The sequence below is a fragment of the Pongo pygmaeus genome, chromosome 14 (assembly GCF_028885625.2).
Source record: "Pongo pygmaeus isolate AG05252 chromosome 14, NHGRI_mPonPyg2-v2.0_pri, whole genome shotgun sequence".
Lineage (NCBI taxonomy): Eukaryota > Metazoa > Chordata > Mammalia > Primates > Hominidae > Pongo > Pongo pygmaeus.
The window spans coordinates 105,657,036-105,679,466 of NC_072387.2; the positions used below are offsets into that span (position 1 = coordinate 105,657,036).

The following is a 22,431-nucleotide window of genomic DNA, read 5'->3' on the forward strand; positions in this document are numbered from 1 at the left end:
GAGCTTGAGGGTAACTGGAGCCAAATGACAGGCATTTCCCAAATACAACCTTTTGGACCTAAGCGTTGGAGGTGGTATGCCAACTTTGGATTGTCTTAATGCTCAGATTCTGGGTCTACTTTCTACATAAAGCTCACACATCACTGTGGGTCAAGCACAAATGCTTCTCATTCTTAGTTTAGATACACTGTTCTGATACTTTTTCTAAGGCAGAAAGAGAAGACATTTATCACTTCTCATAGTTAGAAACTAGTTCCCCCACACCCTGCTGACCTCCACTACTTCCAGGATTTGATTTTTATTAAAACTTGACATAGGGCCTGCAGACGAGAACCAGAATTTAGGATCCTGAATATACCATGAAAGCCGCTGGACTATATTTGTTCAGCATCTCCAGGACAAGGAACTGAATGGCTTTCTCTCCAAGTGTTAGTAAATAAGCAAGACCTACGGTTCAGTTATGTAATGTGTCCCTGAGGAGGGTACATTTTTGTGTGGCACAGCAGTTTGTATGCATGAGAGCTCTTGACATAACAGCATTTTTAAAACAAGCCATTTAATTAAAACATCTCACTGTAAAGAAATACCTTATTTATAAATCTAGATTTTCTGGTATAAGGTGTCACTCACCTGGAAATGAAACATGTAAATTGGCCACTCAGATCACAAGATGCAAACAGGGAGGGTGGCCATCAAGACTGTGTTTACATTGTTTTGTAATTTTAGCTTAATACTCCATGAAAATATGGGATCTAGAATACTGGAGAAGGCCACTGTAGGTAATAAAAGTAGGAATCCGGTGTCTCTGCCCAGCTGATCATTCTTTCTATAAGATTCTCACAGAAGTGAAGACAGGCTGGTAACAAAGGAAAACAAAAGTACCATCTTCTAGTTGAGGTTTGTGCCCCAGCCACCGCAGCAGACCTCTGGGTAGCTGGGTGGAGCATCTGGCCTGACCTAGAACCTTACAGAGTCTCACCTCTCACCAATCCCCAGCTTCAGCTGACTCCCAAGAGTGAGCCGGAGAGCACCATGACGTTGGCCGCCCCAGGACCACTTACTGCTCCAGCCTCTGAGTGTACCCTATAGGATACTCTGAACTCACAGGAATAACCTAGTTCCACCAGAGCAGGCCATAAACGGTGCACTCCATTTTAACACAGACAAACACGAACAAGTAACAAAGGGAGGATAACTGCGAGAGGGAGAGGCAGGCGCTCTCTTATTAGGAATGAATGGAGCTGATGGGAGGAGTAGTATTTTAACTCTATGGGCTGTTCTGTCAAACACAGAAGGATTAGCCTTGTTCTGAAGAGCTCACAGGAGTGAGCTTCAGTTCATGATGGAACTGTGTGTACAGAGCTGTCCAAAGATGGACCAGCCTGTCTCTAGAGGTGGAGAGTTCCCTGTTGTCCCAGAATTTCCAAGATGGCCTGAGGCTCAGCTTTACAGGCAGGGCCTTAGAAGAGGGGCTGGCACACTGGCTGGGGCCCAATTCTGTTAAATGCTTCTCAAACTTGTCTAACTACAGAACCATCTGGAGAGCTTTTTAAACAATCATGATTTACCAAGCTCACTTTAGACCTAACAAATCAGACTCTCCACAGGATGAGGTCCAAATGGCACTGAGTTCTCTTCCAGTCCCATGATCCTATGATTTTAGAATTGTTGGATAGTTTTTAAACATTTAATATTATTCATCTATTATTAATACACATCAGAAAAACAAACTGGTTACATCCTCAACTTAGTTCCCATAAAAGTACCTAGTCCTTTTAAAAAGAGAATACACATATATCCCACATGCCCATAAATGCTTTTTATGATATAAAATTAGAAACATTAAAAAATCCAAATACCGCATAAGATTAAAACATGGTTTAAGATAAATGATTACCATGCAACAATATTACTTCCATTTTAAAACTATAGTTAAGGAATAAATGGACTTAATTATTAATTATTGTTGTCTCAGAAGGAAAAATACAAAATAGGTTTCTGTAATTTTAAATGCATTTCTGTAATTTTATTATTATTGTTATTTTTTGAGACAGTCTTACTCTGTCGCCCAGGCTTGAGTGCAATGGGCGCAATATCGGCTCACTGAAACCCCTGCCTCCCGGGTTCAAACAATTCTCCTGCTTCAGGCTCCCAAGTAGCTGAGGTTACAGGCGCCCACCACCACACCCAGCTAATTTTTTGTATTTTTCGTAGAGACGGGGTTCTGCCATGTTGGCCAGGCTGGTCTCAAACTCCTGAACTCAGGTGATCCACCTGTCTTGGCCTCCTAAAGTGCTGAGATTACAGGTGAAGCCACTGCACCCAGCCTAAATGCAATTCTGTAATTTTAAATGCATTTTGTGAATAAGGAAATGTGGATGCACATAAAACTAGATACAAAAGGCTATAGTTTGATCAACACCAGCTAGTCTGGTACCTGGGCTATCTGGCAAAACGTCAAACTTTAACTGGTGATCAGGAAAAAGGAACAATCAGGTTTTAAATACTCAATGGTCATTTATTATATAACTTAAACTCATTCAATACATTAAATACCTGTTTTAAATAATTACAATTTTTAAAATTAAAGAATATGTCACTGATCTTAATGAGACTTCCAAATCGTCTCAGCAGGGGCTCCACACTTCCCCAGCAGGCAGCAGGTTTCTTGTCATGCTTTCGCCTTCCTTCTCATATACCCCAGTGCTAGAGTTCATCATGTGTCAAAACTGTAGGGGAGAGAAGTTTATTTAGCTCCTGGCATCTTAAACATAAAATTATCTTAAATATTACTTACGTATGATGAGGAAGCACCGGTACTGACTGAGGATCCTTTATTTGCTAGTTCAGTACCTATATGCTTCATTACACAACACGAAAATAGCTCTTGGTACACTGTGATGTCTATTATATTGTCTCATAACTACTGGTCTTTCTACCGACCTAGAATGTGAGCTCCCATGAGTCTTTGAGGACAAGGAACATACCTTACTTATCTTTGTTATCTTTAGGATCTAGCATTCTGCCTGGCAGATAAGAGGTCTTGAAGAATACTAACAGATTATTCACTGTGAATATAGTATTCTACACTTAATGTAATGGAACAACAGAAAGCAGAGGACATATTAATATATAGTCGTCATCTAAGATGGGAGGACACAGCACTCTGACATAGACATAAGTACTACATAAATGCAAGCACAATTCTGATGAGACTCTCAGAGAACAAAATGGTCTCTTCTGCATCACTGAGCTGTCACATACCAACTGATGTAAATCACTAAGAACTCACTATTTTCAGGCAGAAATTAATTAAAATAAAATTTAAATTCATGCTGTCCCACAATTCAAGATGGCAGACTATGTTTCTTCACTAAATTCTACTGGAAAGATAATAAATATAAAAAGGAAAAACAATAATGAGAACGAGGGAAGTGGTTACAAGACACTTGTTGGGGCAAAGTTATCAATGAATTTCAAGAAATGGGAAACAAGGATAGACTGCATGAAACAACTTCATCCCAGGATACACAGCTGAAACGATGAGTTGGCTTTCCTGATGGAGGAGGCTGGAAGAGGCTACTAACAAACACCAGTGGATAGTGAGTCACACAGTGAAGCTATTAAGTAAAGGACCGTCTGTGGAAAATCTGTGCCTGTCCGCTCCCCACCCCACTCTCATTCTTCTGAATCCAAAAGAGAAACTGACAGCCTGGTATTAGCTATCCTTTTTTTTTTTTTTTTTTTTTTTGAGACGGAGTCTCACTCAGTCGCCCAGGCTGGAGTGCAGTGGCGCGATCTCAGCTCACTGCAAGCTCCACCTTCCGGGTTCACGCCATTCTCCTGCCTCAGCCTCCCGAGTAGCTGGGACTACAGGCGCCTGCCACCACGCCCGGCTACTTTTTTTGTATTTTTAGTAGAGACGGGGTTTTACTATGTTAGCCAGGATGGTCTCGATCTCCTGACCTCATGATCCGCCCGTCTCGGCCTCCCAAAGTGCTGGGATTACAGGCGTAAGCCACTGCGCCCAGCCGACAGCCTGGTATCTATTCTAAGATAAAAAAAGTAGAAGTCCATTCTTGAAAGAAAATTGAACAATTCTGAGAGAGAGAGACAGAGGGAGAAATAAAGGGTGGGAGAGAGGTTTTTGGTTTTTTTTTTTTTTTTTTTGGAGACGAACTTTCACTCTTTTTTTGTTGCCCAGAGTGGAGTGTAATGGCGTGATCTCGGCTCACCGCAACCTCGGCCTCCCGGGTTCAAGCAATTCTCCTGCCTCAGCCTCCCGAGTAGCCGGGATTACAGGCATGCGCCACCACACCTGGCTAATTTTGTGTGTTTAATAGAGATGGCGTTTCTCCATGTTGGTCAGGCTGGTCTCAAACTCCCGACCTCAGGTGATCCACCCGCCTTGGCCTCCCAAAGTGCTGGGATTATAGGTGTGAGCCACTGTGGCCGGCCGAAAAGAGGTATTTTTATATGAGTGTCTGCTCTTGAGTAAAGCGCCCTCATTTGGGCTTTTGGGGTGGTGTATAGGATGGGCTTTGATCTGTTCCATGACCATACACCTAGAAGGAGGCCTGCCAGTTGTACACCGTGGGTTAGTTAGTAATTAACCCTCCCATTTGGGGAAGCCTATAGGAGAAACACATTTAAACCCTGGCAGAGGAAACCCACACCAGTTATTATATTGATCAATCTAATATTTCATTCTTAAATATATACAAACAGCCAAAGATCTCCAGGTTTTTGAGGAAGACCAGTAACAAAAGAAAAAAGGGCCAAGATGAATACATAAAACAGCTTAAACAAAAAGGAACTGAAAAGAACTAAAGCAATATTCAAAACAGTTCTAATTGGTATTTCAGGGGATATCAGAAAAAATCAGTGAAACCATAAAACGAGAACAAAATGAAATTAAAAAGAAGCAAGTAGGGAAAAGAAAGATCTGTTAGAAATTAAGAAGTGATTACCCCTCTAAAATAAATGAATAGAAAGATTGAAGATAATGTCAAAGAATTTTTTCAGAACACAAATGAAAAAATATACAAGAGAAAATATAAGTACAAAAGATCTATAGGACTAAGAAGACAATTCTATTTACAGTAGCATTAAAAGGATCGAAATAATTAGGAATAAACCTAATCGAGGAGACGAAACATATGTATACTGAAAATAACAAAAAATTGCTGAGAGAAATGAAAGAAGACACAAATAAATGGAAAGACATTCCATGTTCATGAGCTGGAAATTTAATATTAAGATGTCTATACTACCCAAAGCAATCTACAGATTCAGATTCAACAAAATCCCTATAAAAACCCCAATGATGCTTTTTATAGAAACAGGAAAATTCATCCTGAAATTCATACAGAATCACAAGGGATGCTGCAAATATTATGAAGAAGGATGAAGTTGGCAGATTCACATTTCCTGATTTTATAACATATTACAAAGCTTCAGTAACGGAAACAGTATGGTCCTGGCATAAAGACAAACAGCCCAATGGAATAGAGAGCCCAGAAATAAACTCTTGTGTATATGATCAATTCATCTTTGATAAGGATGCCAAGAATACTCAGTGGGAAAATAACAGTCTCTTTCATAAATGGAGTTGGGCAAACTGGATATTTACACACAAAAGAATAAAGCTGGACTCCTATCTTAGGTGACATATGAAAATTAACTAAAAATGGATTAAAAACCTTAAATATAAGACCTGAAATTATAAAACTCCTGAGGAACATATAGGGAAAAATCTTCATGACACTGACATGGCAATGACTTCTTACATATGACACCAAAAATATAACAAAAGTTAAAATAGATAGATGGGATTATTTTAAACCTAAAAACCTTTGTGTATCAAATGACACCATCAACAAAGTGGAAAAGTAACCTAGCAAATCAGAGAAAATATCTGCAAATCATGTATCTGATAAGCCATTAATATTCACAATATATAAAGAAACCCTGCAACTCAAAAACAAAAAATCAAATAACCTGATTAAAAAATGGGCAAAGAACTCAAATATACATTTCTTCAAAGATGATATACAAATAGCAAACATAAGAAAATATGCTCAATATCACTAATCATTAGAGAAATGCATAACAAAACCACAATGAAATTATTACCTCAGACCCATTAGTATGACTGCTATAAAAAAAAAAAAACAGAAAATAAGAAGTGTTGGTGAGGATATGGAGAAATTGGAACTCTTTTGCACTGTTGATGGGAGTGTAAAATAATGTAACTGCTATGAAAAATAGAGGTTCCTCAAATATATGATTTGGCAATCCTATTTCTGGATATATATATCCAAAATAATGGAAAGTGGGGTCTCAAAGAGATACACACACACATGTCCACAGCTGCATTACTCACAGTAGCCGAAAGGTGAAAGCAAACCAAATGTCCATCGATGGATGAACGGGTAAACAAAATGTGGCAATATATATATACAATGGGATTTTATTCAGTCTTTTAAAAGGGAAGGAAATTCTGTCACATGTTACAACATGAATAAATCTTGACAATATTATGCTGAATGAAATAAGCCAGTCACAAAAAAAACTACTATATTATCCCACTTATATAAAGTATCTAGTAGTCAAATTCATAGAGTAGAATGATGTTTGCCAGGGACTAGGGAGAGAGGGGGAAGGGGAACTGTTAATGAGTATAGAGTTTCAGATTTGCAACACGAAAAAGTTCTGGAGATCTATTTCAAAACAATGTGAATATACTTAACATTACTGAACTTAAAAATGGTTAAAACAGTAAATCTTGTTATGTGATTTTTTTAACCACAATGAAAAAATACATAAAAATGGTATAGGATTGAACCAAGAGGTATAAAAATCCAACTAGTTAGAATCCTGGACAGAGAGAACAGAGATAAGGGGGAAAGAGATAGATTATTTAAAACAAAACAAAACAAAAACACGGTGGAAAAAAAAAATCCAAGGCTAAACAAAGACATGAGTCATTAAATACACAAGCAGACAAATTTATGGGCTGCAATAAAAAAAGTGATCAGGGAAACTTATAGCTGTAAACACTAACATCAAAAAAGAAAAAAGATGTCAATTCAGCAATCCGACTTTGTAGCTTAAGGAACTGTAGCTGTTCAGGCAGGAATATGGGTAGCCTGGGAATCAGATTTATGGTTGCTATCTGAAGTGGGGCAGTCTTGCAGGCTGGGCCCTTAATCTGTGGGGTCTGAAGGTTAACTCCAGGAGTTAATGTCAGAGTTGAAATGAATTACTGGAGATCCAGTTGGTGTCCAGTTAATTGGAGAATTGGTGTTAGAAAAACATTATATATTTGTTGTCAGGAAGAAAACATCAGATGGCAGTACTACTCAAAGTGATCTACATATCTGATGCAATCCCTATCAAAACCCCAATGACACTTTTTGCAGAAATAGAAAAGCCTAAAATTCATATGAAATCTTGAGGGACCTTAATAGCCAAAACAATTTTAAAAAGAAAAAAAATTGGACTCACTGATTTCAAAACTTACTACAAAGCTACAGTAATTAAAACAGTATGGTACTGGAACAAAAAGAGACATATAGACTAAAGGAATAGAGAGCCCAGAAATAAATCCTTGCATATATGATCAAATGATTCTGACAAGGGTGTTCAGACCATTCAATGGGGAAATGACAGTCTTTCTAACAAATTGTGCTGGGACAACTAGATAGCCACATGCCAAAGAATGAAGTTGGACTCCTACTTCATACCATATTTAAAAGTTAAAGATAGATTTAAAAATCTAAGTATAAGACCTAAAACTATAGAGCTCTTAGAAGAAAACATACATGGAAATCTTTGTGAATTGAACTGGGCAATACAGTTGACCCCTGAATAACATGGGGGTTAGGGACACTAAAACCCTGCAAAGTTGAAAATCCACATATAACTTTTGACTCTTTAAAAACTTTACTAATAGCCTACTGTTGACTGGAAGCCTTAGAGATAACAAACAGTTAATATATTTTGTATATGTATTATATACTGTATTCTTACAATAAAGGAAGCTAGAGAAAATGTTAAGAAAATCATAAGAAAAAATATACCTTACTATTCATTAAGTGGAAGTGGGTCATCAGAAAGGTCTTCATCCTCATTGTCTTCACATTCTGTAGGCTAAGGAAGAGGAGTTGTTAGTTTGGTCTTGCTGTCTCAGGTGGCAGAAGTGGAAGAGGTGGAGGAGGTAGCAGGGGAGGCAGGAGAGGCAGGCACACTCAGTGTAACTTCACAGAAATACCTTGTAATTTCTGTCTGATTTTTTTGTTATTTCTCTAAAATCCTTCTTCTGCTGTTTGCTTTAGTTTCAGTCTCCATATCATAGAGGGATCCATGTCATAAAAAGCAAAAGCAGTCTTTAATAATTGGAACTCTTCTGCCAATTGTCTAATGTCAATTTGTTTTCCGGCACTGCTTCTATGTCTTCTTCCTCATTGTCTGGCACTGGTTCAGAGCACTCATCTCCATCAAGTCATCTTCTGTTAATTCTTCTGGTGTGGTGTCTTCTCTTTAATTTCTTCAAGAAAACCGTATCTTGAAACCCTCAGCCCTCACCCCTTTTTTTTTTTTTTTTGCCCTATTCACAATCTCTTTCATGATTTCCTTGGTTAGCTTTGTCGTACATCCTGTGAAGTCATGCACAACATCTGGACAGTTTTCTCCAGCAGGAATTTATTGCTTGGAGCTTGATAACTTTCATGGCTTTTTCTATAACAATGATGGTATTTTCAATATTATCATCCTTCCAGACTTTCATGTTCTATCAGGGTTCTCTTCCACAGCACTGACAATCTTTTCCAAAGAGTACTTTGTGTAACAAGGCTTAAAGGTCCTTATGACACCCTGATCTAGAGGCTGAATTAGAGATGTTGAGTTTGGGAGCCAATAGACACCTTCAGTGTTGAACTCATGGAGTTCTGGGTGGCCAGAGAGCATTGCCCAATATCAAAAGAACTTTAAAAGGCAGTCCCTTACAGGCGACATACTTCCTGACCTCAGGGACAAAAGCATTGATGGAACCAATGCAGAGAAAGGGTTCTTGTTGCCCAGACATTCTGTTGTACAACAAAAACCTAAAGAAGAAGAAGAAGAAGAATAATAATAATAATAATAATAGAAAGACTGGCAGCTGGTATTTATCTTTATCTTCAAGGCTTGGGGGTTAGCAGCTTTATAGATAAGAATATTACTGATCTTAAGACCAACTGCATTTTTATAAAATAATAGAGATAGCCTATCTCTTCCTGCTTCAAATCCTGGTTTTCATTTCTCTTCCTTACTAATAAATGTCCTTTGTGGCATTTTTTTTTCTACGAACAGGGAAATTTCATCTTCATTAAAAACCTGTTGAGGCAGATATCCTTTCTCCTCAGTGATTTTCTTTTTTTTTTCTTTCATAATTGAGATTTTATTGGTTGGGTCGAAGATCAGCACACAGGCATTTCGGTTTGTACACAAGTCTTCACATATGTACCAAAAATCTAAAAAGCCATGTATTGCAAATTCTTTGTAAAGTTACTCTAGTGACTTTCCAGCTTAATATCTGGAGGCAAAATTTCCTTAAGAGGCTATCACGTACCAATATCTTCACATGGTGATAAGCTGTTAAATACGTTCTACCAATTCATAATTGAATAGCATGTACACTACATACTCAAATTTTCATTCACAGCACATTCACAAAGTTATTGGAAAAACAGGACTATCACAACTAAATATGTTACAGAGTGCATACAATTCAGACAGGGAAATCCATGAATATGGAGTGGTTTTCTTTAGGAGACAATTCTACTAAAAAACAACATGGGAACAGAAGTAATTTAAGATGTTTAAGACATTCAGTACAGGACTGTGACTCCATATTGCTGTTTAGTATGCTTTGTATTATAGGATATGAAAACTAACCCCCCATCTATGGAATGTTAACCTGACACCTAAGATAGTCAAAGCCTCCTATAATTCAATATCTCACACTATTTTCTGGTTGTACCAAAAAATAAACTGGTGAATGATTTACCTCTTTTTAAAAAAAGCATTTACACTTTAAAAATGGGATGAGGTGGGATTCCTTCCTTCTTCAAAATGTTTCTAGAGCTACTAAAAAACTTGCATTTACAAAATAGTTGATAAAAATATTCCTCTGAATTGTACAAGAAGGGAGACAGGAACCACTGATAAGACATGGTATAGGATATTAATCAGACTTGGCTTCTTTCTCTCTAGCTTCATTGGAGGCTGAACTCTCCTCGGTTTTTGTTTCTCCATTTTCTGCAGGCAAATCTTTACTTTCTTGGTTAGCCACTTCAGCCGGTTTTCCCTTTGCTCCTCCTTTCCCTTTTGTTTGCAAGTTCTGTCTGGAGATTTATCCTTTTCTGCTGCCTTTTCTGGCTTAGTTTCCACTTTTGCAGGGGCAGGTTTAGCTGACAAGTGTGCAGATCTCCTCTCTTGAGCTACTCCTTCGCTGTCCCTTTGGTGGAGCTGACCTTCCTCTTGGCATCCTAGCAGCAGGGAGGGTGTGTGCCAAGTGCCTGCACGCTGCAGCCCACTGAGACCCTTAGCGAAGCTGGGCTGCCTGGCTGCTGCCTCTTGGTTGGCAGAAGCTGCTTCTCCTATTATCTTGACTTTTAAAAACCAAACCTCATTCTAAAATTATCAAACCATCCTTTGCTGGCATTAAATTCTCCAGTTTTAGATCCTGCACCTTACTTTTGCTTTAAGTTGTCACATAATGACTTTTCTTTTTCTTGAATTATATTAGTCTACAGGTAAGCCTTTCTTATAGTAATCCTGCACCCACATAAAAGCTGCATTTTTAATATGAGATAAATAGGTATTTTGCAAGAAGTATAAAGTTTTGGTGCCTGCTGACATAGCTGCAGTGACAACTTCACAAATTTTCATTTCTTTTTTCAATGGTCCTTACACTGGATACATTTATCTTGAAATGGATAACCACATGTGACGACCTCAATCTGCTGTACATATCAAGCAATTCGACTTTTTTTTGTAATATCATGGCTTTTTTCTCTGCTTCTTGGGAGCACTTCCGGCATCACCAGTGATAATCCATGACTTCATTTGGGTCCCATGGTATTATTCAAGTTTTATGGTATTGCAGTAAACATGGTATGAACTGCTCATGTGGAGATGATTAGTGTTTTAAGCAGATACACCACTTGAGCTCACTGCAACAGCAACAGGAGGTGGCTACGATATTATTACAGCAGCATAGTATGTACTACAGTTAATTTTATGTTTGTTTATATTTCTCAACTGCCTATGATGCCATGTATGGTCTGTGTTTGTGTGCATACATTTATCAATTTTAACTTTTCATAATAGACTTGTGGATATTTTATACAGTAAATAATAAAACAGACTAGTATCTACATATGTTTTATGCATTCATGACATACCTAGCTTTTTAGTCTTTTCAATATTTCTAAGCTACATGGTTCTTCTGCAAGTTTTTTCAAATTGTTGCAAATATCCAAAAAATTTTCCAATATGTTTGTTGAAAAAAATCTACAGATAGGTGGACCTGTGCAGTTCAAACCTGTGTTGTTAAAGGGTCAAATGTAGTTTCTCAGCTATAATACCAAAAACACAAGCAAGGAAAGACAAAAAAACCTGAGTATCAAAAATATAAACATCTGTACCACAAAGGACATTATCAAGAAAATGAAAAGACAACCAAAAATGGGAAAAAATTTTATAAATCACACCTGGTAAGGTACTTGTATCTAAAATATACAAAGAACTCTTACAAATACATAACAAAAAGAAAACACAACTCAAAAATGGGCAAAAGACCTCAATAGATATTTCTCTAAAAAAGATATACAGACTGCCAATAAGCACACAATAAGATGGTGAACATCATTTGCCATCAGGGAAATGCAAATCAAAACCACAGTGAGATACTACTTCTCAGCCACTATGATATTTTTAATCAAAAAGACATAACAAGTATTGACAAGGATGTAGGGAGATTAGAACCCTCATATACCTCTGGTGGAAATGTAAAATACAGCCAGTGGTTTTGGAAAATAGTCTGACAGTTCCTCAAGTAGTTAAACATAGAGTTACCATATGACCCGGTGATTTCACTAAGTATAAACCCAAGGAAAATGAAAACATAATATCCACTTAAAACCTGTATATAAATATTCATAGGAATATATTTTAACAGCATAATGCTAAGTGAAATAAGCCAGTTACAAATTATGACATTGGACAATCCTATCCATGTGAAATCTCTAGGCAAATCTGTGGAGACAGAAGTAGATTCGTAGTACTTTATAGATCAGTTGTTCAGGGTCAAGGAGATAGGGAAATTAGGGGGTGAGCTAAAGAGGACAGGATTTCTTTATGGGGTAGTGAATATGTTCTAATTTTGATTGCTGTGATGGATGCACAACTCTGTGAATATACTAAAAGCCATTGAACTATACACTTTGAATTAGTGAATTGTAAAGTATGTGAATTATATAATAAAGCTGTAGATAATTGTTTAAAATGCAAATAGAAACAATGTAATATGGGATTGATAATATATAATAGTAAAATGCATTATAACAATAGCATAAGAGAAAAGAGGAAAAAACAGAAGTATAAGGTTGCAAGGTTCCTATACTATATATGAAACAAAGCAATATAATTTAAGGCTGACTATAGTGTGTTAGAGACATATATTCTAAACTGTAGAGAAACTTCATTAAAAAATAAAGGAAGTATGGCTAATAAAATAATACTGGAGATAAAATGGAATGTGAAGAAAAAAACCCAAAACAAGGTAGAAAAAGAAGGAAAAAAGGCATAAGGAGCACAGATCAAACAGAAAAATAGGAAATAGCTTCTTTAAATCCAATCATATCCATAATTACAATAAATGTAATGCTTTAAATGAAAGGTTAGCAGACTTTTACTGTAAAAAGACAGATAATAAATATTTTTAGTTATGGACTGTATAATCTCCACCAAAACTATGCAACTGCCACTGCAGCACAAAATAGCCACAGACAATACATAAATGAATGAGCAAATCTATGTTCCAATGAAATTTTAGAAACACTAGAAATTTGGATATAATTTTCATGTACCACAAGTTATTCTCTTTTGATTTTTTCCAACCATTTAAAAATGTAAAAACAATTCTTAGGGGCTGTATAAAAGCAGATTTACCCACAGAGCACCCTTGTATAAATTGGCCCACCCTTGTATAAATACTACAGTGACAAGCAGTCTTTAAGATTGGATAAAAAGACCCAACTATATGCTCTCTGCAAGAAACCCACCCTAATATACTAACAGATTTTAAGTAAAAGGATAAAAAATACACTATGCAAACATTAAAAACACAAAAGCTTGAGGGTCTATATAAACATCAGATAATGCAGTCTCCAGAATGAGAAATTACAGGCTAATTATATAGTTTGAATTTTTGTCCCCATCTATATCTCATATTGAATTGAGTTGTAATTCCCAATGCTGGAGGTGGGGGCTTGGTGGGAGGTGGTTTGGCTCTTGGTGGCAGTCCTTCATGGCTTGGTGCTGTCTTTGCAAATAGTGAGTTCTCATCAGATCTGGTTGTTTAAAAGTGTGTGGTACAACGTACCCACCTTACTCTCTCTCATCTTGCTCCTGCTTTCACCACGTGATATGCCTGCTCCCACTTCACCTTTGCTACCAGTAAAAGCTCCCTGAGGCCTCCCCCATTTATGAGGTAGTGAAAATGTTCTAAAGTTGATTGCTGTGATGGATACACAACTCCGTGAATATACTAAAAGCGATTGAACTATACATTTTGATCAGTGAATTGTATAGTATGTGAATTATATCTCCCCAGAACCCAAGTGATGTTGGCACCACGCTTGTACAGCCTGAGAACCATGAACCAATTAAACCTCTTTATAAATCACCCAGTCTCAGGTATTTTTTTATGGCAGTGCAAGAATGGCCTAATACAGAAAATTGGTACCAAGGACTGGGACACTGCTATAAAGATACCTGAAAATGTGGACACAACTTTGGAACTGGGTAATAGCAGAGGCTGGAAGAGTTTAGAAGGCTCAAAAGAAAATAGGAAGATAAAGGAACGTTTGGAACATCTCAGAGATTGGTTAATGGTTGTGACCAAAATGCTGATAGTGATATGGACAGTGAAGTGAGGTCTCAGATGGAAATGAGGAACTGACTGGGAACTGGAGCAAAGTCACACATTTTATGCTTTAGCAAAGAACTTGGCTGCATTCTGTTTGTGCCCTAGGGATCTGTGGAAGTTTGACTTCAAAGTGATGATTTAGGGTATCTGGTAGAAGAAATTTCTAAGCAGTAAAGTATTTAATATGTGGCCTGGCTGTTTCTAGCAAGCTATGCTCAGATGTGGGAGTAAAGAAATGATTTAAAGTTGGAACTTTTAAAAGGGAAGCGGGGTCTAAAAGTGGAAAATTTGCAGCCTGGCCATGTAGAAAATAAAAGCTTGTTTTCAAAGGAAGAATCCAAGCAGGCTGTGGAGCAACCACTTGCTAGAGATATTTGCACAACCAAAAGGGAGCCAAGAGCTAACATCCAAGACAATGAGAAAAAGTTCTCAAAGGCATTTCAGAGACCTTTGCAGCAGCCCTTCCCATTACAGGCCCAGAGACCTAGAAGGGAAGAATGGTTTCATGGGCCAGGCCCAGGATCCTGCTGCCCTGCACAGCCTCAAGACACTGTTTTCCTCATTCTGACCACTCTGGCTCCAGCATCGGCTAAAGGAGCCCCAGATATAGCTCAGGCTGCTACTTCAGAGGGTGCAAGCCATGAGCCTTAGTGGCTGGCATGTGGTGTTAAGCCTGTAGGCATGCAGAGTGCAAGAGTGAATGAGGCTTGGCAGCCACCATCTAGATTTCAGAGAATGTATTAAAAGAGTCTGGGTATCTAGGCAGAAGCCTGCTGCAAGGGTAGAGCCTTAGAGAGAACCTCTACTAGGGAAGTATGGAGTGAAAAAGTGGGATTGTACCCCCCACAGAGAGTCCCCACTGGGGGACTTCCTAATAGAGCTATGAGAAGAGGGCCACTGTCCTCCAGAGCCCAAAACAGTAGATCCACTGGCAGCTTGCACCTTCACTGTGGAAAAGCTGTAGGCACTCAACTCTAGCCTGTGAGAGTAGCCTTGGGGGTTGAACACTGCAAGGCCACGGGTGGAACTGCTCAAGGCTTTGGGAGCCCACCCTTCATATCAGTGTACCTGGATGTGGGACATGGAGTCCAAGGAGATTATTTTGGAGCTTTATGATTTAATGACTGCCCTGCTGGGTTTTGGACCTGTGTCAGCCTGTAGCCCCTTTCTTTTGGCCAATATTTTCCTTTTGGAACAGGAATGTTTATTCAATGCTTACATCTCCTTTGTATCCTGGAAGTAACTAACTTGTTTTTTATTTTACAGGCTCATAGATGGAAGGGATTTGCCTCAGATCTCATGTCCTTCTCACATTATAAAATACAATCATGCCTTCCCAATAGTCTACTAAAGTCGTAACTCATTCCAGCATTAAATCAAAACTCCAAAGTCCAAAGTCTCATCTGAGGCAATCTCCTTTGACTTCAACTCATTCTATTAGACAAGCATTACTTTGACATTAACACCAGATAAAGGCATTAAGGAAATTATAGAACAATATCCTCCATGAACAAAGATGCAAAAATCTTTAAGAAAATTTCAGGAAATTGAAACCAGCAATATATAAAAAGGATCCTCCATCATAGCCAAATAGACTTTATCTCAGAAATACAAGGTTGATTAAACACTGTAATGTCAATCAGTATAATTTATATATTAACTACAAGAGAAAAGCCATATGATCATCTCAACAGATATTGAAAAAGCATTTGACATACTCAAGTATCAATTTATGATTAAAACTCCCAGTAAACTAGGAATAAAAGGAAACTTTTACAGCCTGATAAAGGACATCTATGAAGACCCAAAGCTAACATCATACATAATGGTCTAAAACTAAATGCCTTCTCACTAAGATGAAAAACAGGCATGGAAGGGTATCTGTTCTCAACCCAGAGACCCTTGCCAGTCCAGCACAACAAGAAAAATAAATAAAACACATTACTAGGAAGACTGGGAAGGAAAAAGTAAAACTATTTTTATTTGCTGAAGTTATGATCCACTGTGAAGACAACCCGGTGAACTCTACAACTATAACAGGACCCATTATGAAGAAATTCCTAAGAACTCTACTAGAACTAATAAGTGAGTACAGCAAAGCCACAGGACACAAGTCCAATATACAAAAATTAATTGTATTTCTATGTACTAGCAACAAACAAGAAATTTAAAAATACCATTTATATTAGCATTCAGTTATGAAATTCTTAGTAAAATATGTACACTGCAAACTAAAACTCTGCTAGGAGTAATTAAAGACCAAAATAAATCAAGAAACATATCATATTCATGAAATGGAAGCTCAATATAATCAACACATTAATCTTCACCAAACTGATTTAACAAGAGTTGCAATCAAAATCTCAGTGGGCTTTTTTGTTTTCCAAAGAAATTCAAAATCCAAAACTTAAAAAAGAGCAAAAATCTTGAATAGGCACTTTGCAAAAAAACTTATAATATACAGATGGCCAATAAGCACAATGATATGGTTTGGATCTGTGTCCTCACCAAATCTCATCCCCAGTGTTGGAGGTGGGAGGGTGTAATTCCCTGGTAGGAGGTAACTGGACCACGGGGGCAGAGTCCTCATGAATGGGTTAGCAGCATCCCCTCGGTGCTCTTGTGATAGTGAGTTAGTGTGAGATCTGGTTGTTTAAAAATGTGTGACACCTTCCCCTTCTCTCTCTTGGTCCTGTTCCTCCAGTGTAAGACACCTGCTCCTGCTTTGCCTTTCACCATGAATAAAAGCTTATTGAGGCTTCCCCAGAAGCAGATGCTGCCATGCTTGTTGCAGAGCCTGCGGAACCACACGAGCCAATTAAACCTCTTTTCTTTATAAATTATCCAGTCTCAGGTATTTCTTAATGGCAGTGTAAGAACGAACTAATATTATAATTAGTCTGTAGGGAAATGTAAATTGAAACTACAACAATATATCACTATGCATCCATTAAATTAAGAGAGTGATATCAAATGTTAGTGAGGAAGTACAGCAATTGGAACTCTCATATGTTGTTGGTTAGAATGTTACAACCACTTTGGAAAACAGCTTCTCAGCCTCTTAGGTTAAATACAAGCTTTCCATATGACCCAACACCCCCATACTACTAGGTATTTACAGAAGGGAAATGAAAACATATGGTCCAGACTAAGACTAATAATAGCCCCAAACTGGAAATAACCCAAATGTTCATCAAATAGAAAGGATAAGCATAGAATAGTATATCTATACAATGGAATAGCATTCAAGAATAAAAAGGAATAACCTACTGATACATTCAACAACATGATAAGTCTTTGGTTTCAATTTTGTGAATTCAAACAAAAGAATATATACTTATTCAATGTATGGCACTGGAGGAAAGGCACAACTGTCACAACAGAAAGCAGCTTAGTGATTGTAAAAGTTGGGTGTGGAAAGGAAGGTTCTGCCACAAAGGTGAACTGCAGAGCTGCATGGGGTGAGGAAAATGTTCTACATCTTGATTGTGACGCTGGTTACGTGACTGTATATATTATTAAAAAGTCACTAAACTGGGCTGGGCACAGTGGCTCATGCCTGTAATCCCAGCACTTTGGGAGGCCGAGGCAGGCGGATCACTTGAGGTCAGGAGTTCGAGACCAGCCTGGCCAACATGGCGAAACCCCCTCTCTATTAAAAATACAAAAATTATCCAGGCATGTTGGCACATGCTTGTAATCCCAGCTATTTTGAGAAGCTGAGACACAAGAATCGCTTGAACCCGGGAGGTGGAGGTTGCAGTGAGCTGAGATCACACCATTGCATTCCAGCCTGGATAGCAAAGCAAGACTTTGTCTCAAAAAAAAAGTCACTAAACTGTATGCTTAAAATTGGTGAATCTTATACCTCAGTAAAGATTAATAAAAACAACAAAAAATCAAAGTGTAACACAAGATCATAAACATTCTGGTATAATCAGTAAGTATACGGGTAACAACTCAAAAGTTAGAAAAATTTATACTCAGATTAAAAGGAAAGACCACGTGCAGTGCCTCAGGCCTGTAATCCCAGCACTTTGCGGGGCTGAGGTAGGCAGATTGCTTCAGGCCAGGAGTTGGAGACCAGCCTGGACAACATAGCGAGACCCCGTCCCTACAGGAGAAACAAAATTAGCTGGGCATGGTGGCACATGCCTGTGGTCCCAGATGCTTGGGAGGCTGAGGTGGCAGGATTGCTTGAGCCCAGGAGTTTGAGGCTGCAGTGAGCTATGATTGCCACTGCGTTCCAGCTTGGGCAACAGAGTGACAGGCTGTCTCTAAAACACAAAATAAAAACATTGGAAGGAAAAAAACCACAATGTAAGTATAAAAAATATATACCTAAAACTTACGAATGTTGAAAATAAAAGGCTGAATGAAGACATGCAAAAGCAAATTCAAAAAGAATCCTAAAAATTCTAAAAGCAAATTCTAAAAAAAAGGAAAGATTATAACATTAGAAGCTTCATTAAATAAAAAAGCCATGACGAAAAACTTAAATTCTAAGAGGGAGCAATATTACAGATGACATTCATTGCCCATCATGAAATTAAACTAGAAATTGGTACCAAAATTAGGAGAAAACCCACTACTATAGGAAATTAAAATGAAAACAACAACTTCTCTTTGAACCAAATAAAAAATTAAACTCAAACTATATTATAAAAATTATAATAAAAATCTAGTATTTATCAGAATCAGAATCTGGGAGAAAAATGCATAGCACCAAAAATACCCTGGCCAGGCACTCATGCCTATTATCCCAACATTTTGGGAGGCCGAGGTGGGAGGATGGCTTGAGCCAGGGAGTTCCAGAACAGCCCTGAGCAATGCAGTGAGCCCTCGTCTCTACTGAAAACAACAATAATAAATTAGCTGGGAGCAATGGTGCACGCCTGTAGTCCCAGCTACTTGGGAGGCTGAGGCTGGAAAATTGCTTGAGCCCAGGAGATCGAGGATGCAATGAGCCATGACTGTGCACTACATGCAAGCCTGGGAGGCAGTGTGAGACCCTGTCTCAAAAAAGAAAAGAAAATCTTTGCATTGACATCTGTTTCCGGAACAACATGGCGGCAGCTTATTTGTGAATTGTCCCTTTCTTGTTGTTAATAATACATAACAAGAAGAAGAAAACAAAACAAAACAAAATCCACAAACAACATTTCAGCAAAACTAAGAAACAGAAAACCTGCAAACTCAAAATTGTGGTTAAGTACTGCCAAAAATAGAGTTGTACAGCAGAACTGGATGGGAAGTTGCAAAGGCACTATGGAAGAGAAACACGTTATGCGAAAGGTGGTCTGACAGGTGCTCAGAAGTCTCTAGCATCTTCCAGAAGAGCAAGAGCCTGTTACTGAGAGGGCGTGCCTGTGAGTGTGATGTAGCTTGAACAAGGCAGTACTGATTACTGGGGGGGCAGAGAGAGAAAGCTAATCAAGGCTCAGGCTGCGGGTACAGAGGGGGAAGATCTCACAAAATACCAGCTATAGTGGCATCACCTGGGATGGCAAGAGGAGGGATTTGTGAAACAGAGACCTGCAGGAAGAAGCCTTCCTCAACCAGGCTAGGACCTGAGAGCCAGAGCTGCGGACACATGGAAGAGTTACCTCTAGGCCTTTCCCATAGCAGCAGTAGAGAAAACACTGAACTACAAAGTTGAAACAACCATGACCCATTATATATTACCTTCCCTAGGATCCTCCTGTGCACCAAGCCTAGGAAACTCTTTCATTCAAAAATTCATTCAAAATACTAAGAGAAATAAAAAATAGGCTAACATTCATACAGTTAATGAAAACTTACCCCAAAATCACACAAAGTAGATGAAAATTATAACTTAAGATTCCAAGATGAGCTAAAAAGTTTTTAAATATTGATAATATATTACCTTTCTTGGTGTTTCCCTTTATTATACTCTTGAATAGGTTTAAGCTTCTATTACATTTGTCAACTTTCAACATCACTTGACTGCCAGTTACTACAAATAGAGTAGTAAGCAAGTTTATTCTTCTGTCTACTTTTTCTCCCCTTTCTATTTTTTGTTGTTGTATTATTCCTGCATTATCAGACTGTCTAACATTTATTTATATACCATTGTTATCCTTAGGTCCACTGCTCACCACCAAAATAAATAAGCTTATGGAAGCTCTAAAAGCATAATGAATAAAATAGACCTTATATATACACACACACACGTATACATGTATACATATGTATGTGTGTATGTAATAGTATATATGTATATATGTATGTATGTATCTATACTTTGGTAAAGAGAATGCATCTTCTCTTTAAGAACTCATGAAACATTCATAAAAACTGGTATTAGGCCATAAAGAAAACAATAATAGATTGTAAAAGGAAGAAATAATACAGACAATATTATTTGATCTCAATACAATAACAATAGAAATAACAAAATCAGAAAACATAAAGGCTCTTTCACATAGGAAAACATCAGTCTTCATTATACAACTCTTAGGTCAAAGGGTAGAATCAACTAAAACTGAGCTAACACAATGTAGAAAAACAGGAGAAAAATAAGAGAAAGCATGAATGTACAAAATTAGAAACGAAATAGGCCGGATGTGGTGGCCCATGCCTGTAATCCCAGCACTTTGGGAGGCCAAGGTGGGCAGATCACTTGAGGCCAGGAGTTCAAGACCAGCTTGACCAACATGGCAAAACCTCATCTCTACTAAAAATACAAAAATTAGCCAGGCATGGTGGCACACGCTTATAATCTCACCTAGTCAGAAGGCTGAGGCACAAGAATCACTTGAACCTCGGAGGCAGAGTTTGAGCTGAGACTGCACCACTGCACTCCAGCCTGTGTGACAGAGTGCAGAGTGAAACTGTCTCAAAAAAAAAAAAAAGAAAGAAAATAAACAAGAAACAAAGACATTTTTCTTTTTAAAGGGAATACTTTTTATGACACTATAGAATACATCCAATATGAATCTTTTTCTTGGAAAACATAATTGGCCAAAACTGACTCCAGAAGCTATATAAAGCGTGAACAGATTAATTTCCACAGAAGAAGCAGAGAAAGCAGTCGACTCCCCTAAAAAGCCCCATGTCCCACTGCTATGTAAACTGTTTCAGAGCACAAAAAAAGGAATACAAAGCTCCTAATTCTTTTTATGAAGTGGTGGTAACTTTGGTAACAATAGAAAGATAAATATTAAAACCTGAAAAAATTGCACAAAAGAGCACTACAGTTTTCATCTATGAATATTGAGGCAAAAATATTTAGACATTAGAGACAAGACTACCAGCACATATAAGAATAATAGGTCATGACCAAGTGAAGTTTATTCTTTTTTAACATTTTTATTTCAATAGCTTTTGGGGTACAAGTGGTTTTCGGTTACTTGGATGAATTCCATAGTGGTGAATTCTCAGATTTTAGTGTACCCGTCACCTGAGCAGTGTACATTGTATCTAATATGTAGTCTTTTATCCCTCACTCCCTTTTCCCTCCCTCCCCTCAAGCCCCCAAAGTCCATTATATCACTGTACGTCTTTGTGTCCTCATAGTTTAGCTCTCACTTATAAATGAGAACATATGGTATTTGACTTTCCATTCCGGAATTACTTCACTTAGAATAATGGCCACCCAGTTGCTATAAAATACATTATTTTGTTCCTTATTAATATATTCATTCCTTTTAGTCCAGGGGATATATATATATATATATATATATATATAGATATATAGATATATATATATATACCATGTTTTCTTTATCTACTCATTGGTTAAGGCATTTAAATTGGTTCTTTGCAATTGTGAAATGTGCTGCTATAAACGTGTGTGCATGTGTCTTTCTCGTACAATGACTTCTTTGCCGGTGGGGAGATACCCAGCAGCAGGATTTCTGTATTGAATGGTAGATCTACTTTTAGTTCTTTAAAGAGTCTCCATATTGTTTTCCATAGAGGCTGCACCAATATACAGTCCCAACAGTAGGGTAAAAGTGTTCCGTTTTCACCACATCCATGCCAACATCTATTCATTTCTGACTTTTTCTTTATGGCCATTCTTGCAGGAGTAAGGTGGTATCTCATTGTGGTTTTAACTTGTATTTCCCTGCTGAATAGTAATGTTGAGCATTTTTTCATGTTTGTTGGCCATTTGTGCATCTTATTTTGACAAATTTCTATTCATGTCCTTTGCCCACATTTGATGGGATTATTTGTTTTTTTTCTTGCTAATTTGAGTTTTTTGTAGA

The 22,431-nt window shown here is 37.8% G+C and overlaps 1 protein-coding gene across 2 annotated transcripts in view; it reads right to left on the bottom strand.

The window, feature by feature from the left end:
* Nucleotides 1-2,497: 2,497 nt before the first annotated feature.
* Nucleotides 2,498-22,431, bottom strand: part of UGGT2 (UDP-glucose glycoprotein glucosyltransferase 2) — a 274,645-nt gene continuing 254,711 nt past the window's right edge. For both annotated transcript variants that reach the window (XM_054447364.2, XM_063651063.1), the window contains one exon: nt 2,498-2,729. In XM_054447364.2, the coding sequence (XP_054303339.2) occupies nt 2,707-2,729 (23 nt within the window). In that variant the 3' untranslated portion in view covers nt 2,498-2,706. The remainder of the gene's footprint in view (nt 2,730-22,431) is intronic.